General features: G+C 43.9%; 2 protein-coding genes across 4 annotated transcripts in view; one reads left to right on the plus strand and one right to left on the minus strand.

The window, feature by feature from the left end:
• ELOB (elongin B) overlaps window positions 1-1,418 on the minus strand; it is an 18,546-nt gene extending 17,128 nt beyond the window's left edge. The window contains exons 1-2 of one of the 2 annotated variants that reach the window (XM_019502196.1): window positions 1,364-1,404; window positions 616-657 (exon numbers count right to left, since the gene is read on the minus strand). The gene's annotated coding sequence lies outside the window, so the exon portion shown is untranslated. Of the gene's footprint in view, window positions 1-615; window positions 658-1,363 lie in introns of both variants that reach the window. The other variant, XM_019502195.1, reaches the window with a different exon arrangement.
• A 1,870-nt stretch (window positions 1,419-3,288) lies between these two features.
• Window positions 3,289-6,738, plus strand: part of LOC109287251 (beta-microseminoprotein-like) — a 10,342-nt gene continuing 6,892 nt past the window's right edge. The window contains exons 1-3 of one of the 2 annotated variants that reach the window (XM_019502198.1): window positions 3,289-3,382; window positions 3,561-3,645; window positions 4,965-5,067. In XM_019502198.1, coding sequence (XP_019357743.1) covers window positions 3,380-3,382; window positions 3,561-3,645; window positions 4,965-5,067 — 191 coding nt within the window. In that variant the 5' untranslated portion in view covers window positions 3,289-3,379. Of the gene's footprint in view, window positions 3,383-3,557; window positions 3,646-4,964; window positions 5,068-6,738 lie in introns of both variants that reach the window. The other variant, XM_019502197.1, reaches the window with a different exon arrangement.

Consider the following 6,738-nt stretch of genomic DNA (forward strand, 5'->3'; position numbering starts at 1 on the left):
GAGCCCCCAGCCCCACCCCCCCCAGGAACCATGAGCAGGGAGCTGCAGAGTTCCCCACCCCCTAATACCTGGCAAACCCTTCCACTCCAACCTCTTGCCCCAATCCAGGTCTTCTGCCTCTTCCTCTAGGAAAATCCTGGGAAACTCCAGACATGACTGACCCCTGGAAAGTCATGTCTGGAGGCATTTTGGTAGCAGTGCAATCCCTACAAGGTGAAGGATCTGCTTGAAAGCCTTAGCAGTACACATACACTTCTGTCCAGGGCTATTTGTGACCTGGTTCCCAATCAGTGACATTCTTGGAATAGCTCAAGCATTGTCTGTCCACACTCTGACGTTTAATTCTCACTCTGCCACCACAAGACACCCTGTGTTTCTTTGAACAGGTCGCTTAATATTCCTGGAGGCCTGATCATTAGAAGTGCAGAGTATCATGTGACCTGGAAGCCAGGCTCCTTCAAGAGATGGTGAGGGGCCAATATACTGGGGCAGTGAAGAGCCACCCAGGTAGCTATTTAAAAACCCCGTGCTTAAGACTTCTGCATCAAAAGCTAATTTTATATTCACAAAAGAAAGGCAATCTTAATTACAGATGTTACCTAGCACAACACTCACCTGCTGTGGTAACACACAGCAATGCACAAGGTTTTGCACGAGCTGTAAAACAGGCGGAAAGGTACAGACAAGTAGTCAGAGTAACCTCTAATTACACCAGACCCTAAAGAGAAAGTCGTATTTCAAGTAAAAAAACCCCTCAAGAGATATTTAAGGCTTTCAAGTTTTAAAAGCAGAGTAGTAGCAAAACAAATACTTGAAAGACATGTATGTTATGATGACTACTTGAGATTACTGACAGCAATGGGATTTAGTACCTGGCCCTTTTACAAGAATACTTGGTCACTTGGTACATCTCTGTTTACTTATATTTATAAACCAAGTCATTCAGTCACTTAAATGCTGAAGCCACTATGATACACCCCACAAAGAAGAGGACATGTTAAACATGACTTTTGACAAGATCAGAGATATTTCAGCTAGTGTTAGATTTAGAGAGAGCTTGATTTTGTTGCAAAGAGGAGCCCATAAGAATCCACTGACATTATCCTTTCAAGCTTCCTGGGAGGGGAAAGAGTTAAGTGTTCACAGCAAGAGAGATATTACTAAAACAAAGCCTCCCCCATGAGAATAAATCATTTTAAAAAAGCCAAGCATAGTGCAAAGCTAATATTCTGACTGCAACCATCAAGACTCTAAGCTAAACACCACAAAGGTAGAGGAACTACCTGTCAAAAAAGGAAAAACCAACAGCAAAGCCTTACAAAAACTGAATCCCTTACCAACAACAGATAGGAATCCTACCCACCACAATCCTCTTGTTTCCTCTCTACCCCTTCTCTTTCAACCCACCAAAAGAGAACAAATCTCCCTTCCCCCATCACCATTTTTATCAAACACCCTATTTCCAGACCAACTCAGTCACCTGATACTTAGCTCTTGTCAATCACATGGGCTTTAATGAATTTAGGTGTATCAATCAAGGTCCTCAGTTAAGGCCATTCTGGTTGGGAAACCATGCTGATAGGAATAATTGTGCCCCAAGACAGGGAGCCTCTTAACACCTTGAATAACATATCACATCAATGCTCCAACCCAGCAGGCTTATAGGTCATGGTCAACACCTTAAACTTCACCTGGAGACTGATAGGCAGCCAGCATAGGTCCTGGGACACTCACCGGTATTACATTCTCCGTGTTCAACAAGCAAGCTATTGCATTTTATACCAGCTCCAGTCTCTGGATGATTTTAAGGCGCAGTTCTGGGCAGAGCACATTGCAAGAATTTCATGCTGAGGCAATAAAGATCAGGGTAACAGGCTCAAGATATACACCCCAAACCAACCGCTCCTATTGCAAACTTTATAACACAGAAATAAATCTTTGTAAATTATGAATAGTACTTTTAAATATTCCAGTTGTGTGGCATTGAAGGGGCAGCTTTGGGGGGAATGGAGGCTGCTGTTAGTACACCTTTACTTTTTCAGTGGCACAAAAACTTTCTGACACACAAAAGCCTTGTGCCTGAGGTGTCTTTCAGCTACTCTGCTGGAGTTGCCTTTTTACCTCAAGGTGCCCAGTTTGAGCTGTGTGGTGTTTGATGATCCCAGACTTCTACCAGGGCAGAAGAGTCCATAGTATCGTAGGAAAACAGTGCTGGGAAGTACCTTACAAGGTCATCTAGTCTAGCTCTTCTAAACAAGTATGGCCACCATAAGAATAAAGAATAAGGGACTGGGCATGAGGACTCAGGAAGTCTCTTCTAGTTCTGTTGTGGAGTGAATTTAGTGGTGGTGAACAGCACCAGTTTATCTAACAGACATGGCCTGAAGAAGTGGCCCTGGTACACAGTGAAGAAAAAGGCTAAACAAGAACTGGGGTCATCTAAGTGCAGGAGAGAAAACAAAAAATGATGGGGTAAATGTTCAATAATAGAGTATCAGCAGGAGACCCCCCACCCTCAGTGAGGCCCTGTGTGACAGCTGTCCTGCCAGTGGGCTGGCATCCTGAGCCACCCCATCCAGGCCCTGGCCTCCCTGCTGCAGTAGCCAGGAAGAGAGCCAGTTGTGGCAGTCACTATTTCTCACAGGGACTCCTGTGAATGAGGAGCTGGGCTGAGAACCAACACAATTCATTGCACTTAGGCAACCAAACAGCTATCTACTGTCCACAACTGTGGATCATATCAACCAGGCCTGGTGCTGAATCCATGATCTGGAGGCGCAGGGCTCCACATTGCCAGGTCCTGGTGGTCTTTAGCATCTCTAAAGCAACACAGTAATGCCCATATATAAAACAACAGAAGATCATAAATCACTCTTAGAACAGGGGTCTCTTCACACCACTGCACTGTATGAATGACCTGTTCCAAATCTGGGTGGGGGAGATCTCATTGTAATAGGTCAGTGGAACAATAGTACAGTGCCACCTTGCTTAATATGTACCTTTTCCCACTGTTTTGTTGATGGTCTGCCAGTGCAAAAGCATAGCTATCTGGCACCAGATTCTGCTGGCAATATGGAAGGCCAATGTGGAGTAATTCTGTTATAGCCACTGGAGTTACTCCAAAATTACATCAGTGTAAATCTTTTCCTTCATATGCTTGTGAAATGCAAAACTTGCCTTTAAGTTCATATCCAAAGATACCTTCTGAGGCAATGCCGTCTGATTGATGATTGAAACAGGTTAGAGTGTCCATTGGCACAATGTGAGCTCAGCTATTGGCTCACATTTTCAATCCACAACTATTGTTTCTTCATTGCATACACAATAAAAGCTGTTCCGCACTGGAAAATGCCAGAAGTCTGTGCAAGTTTCCTTCATAATGGTAAGTCAGTGTCTGTGTAGCTGTAAGATTGGTTTTTGGTTTGAGTTTATCTGAGAGCTGGATTTATTAATTCTGTGTGAACAAATTATTTATTAATTCTTTATTAATTCTGCATGAACAAATTATTTTATAAGACCGCTGAACGTTTCATTACAAGCTTCCTCTTCTTTTCCAGAAGTTCTTGCTGGTCCTCTTCCTGGTCCTTATCATCTTAGGGACCCTGTGTGATGCCGAGTGTTATATGAGACCTCCCAATAAACATGGTAAGAACAGCATATCTTCCAAGCATGCTTAGGACATTCAATTAATTGATTCAAAGCCTCATTTGTGGAGTACAATTCACTGAAGTATTCAGATTTCATACCAGCTGAGACCATCTTTAGACAGACACACACACATAGACAGACAGACAGATACAGTAGTTTCCAAACAATAGCAGGGCAGAGTTCCTTTTTAAAAAACAGTGTATTACCGGGGGGGTAAAAGATGCCAATCCTGAAGCTTCTCCATTCCAGCACCACTGTTTTGTGCTGCTTGTTGTTGGATATGGAAAAAGGCATGAGAGGACTATTTCAGGTTACACCACTTGCCTGCTTGATTGTGCAAGGGGAGATATTTAATGGTTAGAATTGGGATTGGCATTAGAAGAGAACAAGGTGCTAGTAATAGCCCCGCTACAATTTTTCTGTAGAATCTTGGGTTAGCCTTTAAATCCCTTAGTCACTCAGGCTGTTTGCAGATGTTAACCCTCCCCCCACAAATGGTGCTTTATTTTAAACTTAGCATGCTCCCACACCCAGCCCAGCACATACCCAGAAGAGGCAGTGCCTTAGTTGGACCCAGCTCACCCAACATCTGTATAGATCAGGTGCTTCAGTGGAGATTTATTGGCACTTTTATCTAATAGCTGATTGACTTGATAAAGTGCCAAAAAGCCCCACCGAAGCACCTGATCTAATACAGTTGCTGAAAAGCTGGGTTGAAGTAACATGTTACTGCTTCTGGTAAAGTGTGGATTTTTTGGTTTGTTTTTTTAACATCTGCAGGCAGCCTCAGTTATACTGTGTATAAAATAGGTGTCAAATACCTACTTCCAAGAATTGCGATAAGGATTTTTCAGAAAATAAGTACTATTTGCAAAAGTGCCTAATTATTTTAGATGCCCAGCTCCTACTGGGCTTCAGTGCCTAAGTTACTGAGATGTTTTTGAGAATGCTATCCATTGGGTGAAATGCTCTCCCCATTGAAACTGATAGCAAAACTCCCCCTGATTTTAACTTGGTGAGGTTTTCAGCCTAAGGCATTTCTCAGACTCAGTATAATACTTGAAGTACATCTCTGAAAAAGAAAGATGTGTGGCAGATGATATTTTACTTTATCATTCCATGCATTATTGTAGGCTATAGGAGCAATAGTGCGACAATCAGTTGCAGAGCACCAGGCCAAATTCAGACCTGGTGTACCTCCACAGAAGTCAGCACTTTAACTGCTAGCATGAAACTATAAGCCTGTTTTTTACCTATAATAATAAAGATTAGACAGATCTATTGCACCTTGTTTGTTGGTTTTTTGTGTTATCTAGGTTGTATTGAAAACAGAAAGCGGTATAAGTTTGGTGTAGTATGGAACACTGATGATTGTTTCAAATGTAAATGTAAGCGGAGAGTGATGACCTGCTGCAATGTGTAAGTTGAAGTAGACTTTTATTATTTTTATCTGCAAGTTGGTTGAAATTTTATACATTTCAAAATTTTGGTGTAAATTTGCTTTGACATTCCAGAAGATTTAGAAAACAGGTCTTTGACCTGTTTTACAACTGGTTCTAGCAATGCCAAAAACTAAACCACATTCTTTGCATCCAGGCATCTGAAAAACTGTACTTTCAACTCTCTAAACACAGAGTTAGATGTGCACTTGTTGTTATAGGATTTTTTTTCTTATCACTCTCCTCAATCTTTCCCTGAGTCTCCCACTTAGAGTACAAACAGGCATTGTTTTTGTGGCAGGATCCACTGTGCTGAGATGTCAGGCACAGGCATTGCCCAGAGCTATTGTCCCACAGGATCAGGTCCCTGTTGCTCCCAGGGCTTCAGGGGCCAGATCCTGCAGGACAGCCTCAGGTGCCTGGCCAGAACCCAAGGGGGTTCCATGATTTGTACTTGCAGATATATAGTCCCCTGTGGCTCAGTGGTTGAATCCTTGTCTACCACACAGGAGACCCAGGTTCAATGTTTGGATGCTTATATGAATACAGCCATGGAGGCACCAAATGTCTGGACGCAGTCTGGCCTTTGCATTCTGTCTCAGTGGCCTAAAAGGTGTGTGTGTGTGGAAGGTCTGGGCAGCCTCCAAAACTCCTGCCTAGCTATATGTATTGAAGGTCTGGGCGACCTCTCGTGCATACACCATGATCTGGAAGGGTCAACGGTCACTAAAAACTAACTAACTTGCAGACACAGGCTCTGAGAATTCCCATGCAGGGGATTTCAAGGTGTGCATTTCATGTTGCAGAGCAAGGGAACCCATGGAGTTCCCTGCTCTGTGCTTGCAGATGTGCTCTTCAACCACCCCCTGGGATATGTGTCAGCAAAATGGAGTATGACACCCCAATATAAAATGTGCACCCCAGAATTGCCTGTCCAGGGTATCTGGGCAGTGCAGGCAGCCCTTAGCTGTGGAGATCACTCTGTAAGAGAACAGATGTCCTCCGAGATAAGGTGCAGTGAATTGTTACTAGGCAAGAACATTACCTTAACACAACCAAGACTGTAGCAAACATGGGACAAGGATGTCTGTTCACTCACAACTTGTGTTGCCATAAAAAAATTATGGTGGCACATGGGTGATGTTGGTTTGCACCCTTACTGGGTATGTGATTTCTTTCCCCCCTCATTTCTTCTGCCCCTCACTCCCTTCTGCAATTTGTCTTGTGACTTTTCACTGCAACTGTATAGTAGGGCTGTATGAAGCTTCGGTCCCTGATTTTGATTTGGCGGAGATTCAGCCCGATTTGGTGGCCAAATCTCTGAATCTGAATCGAATCAGAGGACCCTTTAATCTGTCCGAATTGAATTGGAACCCTCCAAATCAATTTGGACATGGAGAGGGCTTTAAATGTTTTTTCTACATACCTCTAGGTAGCAGGGGCTTGTAAGTGCTGCAATGCTGGAGCACATGGAGCATCGCACGGAAGCATGAGGGGGTCCCCACCATGCTCAGCAGCAGATCCAGAACTGGGCAAGACTGCACTTCTGGTCCACTTCCGGGTCCACTGGGGGGCCCCCCTGCACCCACCTGGCTTCGTGACTGGTGTCTCCTGGGTCGGGGGAGGGGGACCTGGGGTCCCTCTGCAGCCA

This window comes from Gavialis gangeticus, unplaced genomic scaffold (assembly GCF_001723915.1).
Source record: "Gavialis gangeticus isolate Ggan-Ray unplaced genomic scaffold, GavGan_comp1, whole genome shotgun sequence".
NCBI classification, from domain to species: Eukaryota; Metazoa; Chordata; order Crocodylia; family Gavialidae; genus Gavialis; species Gavialis gangeticus.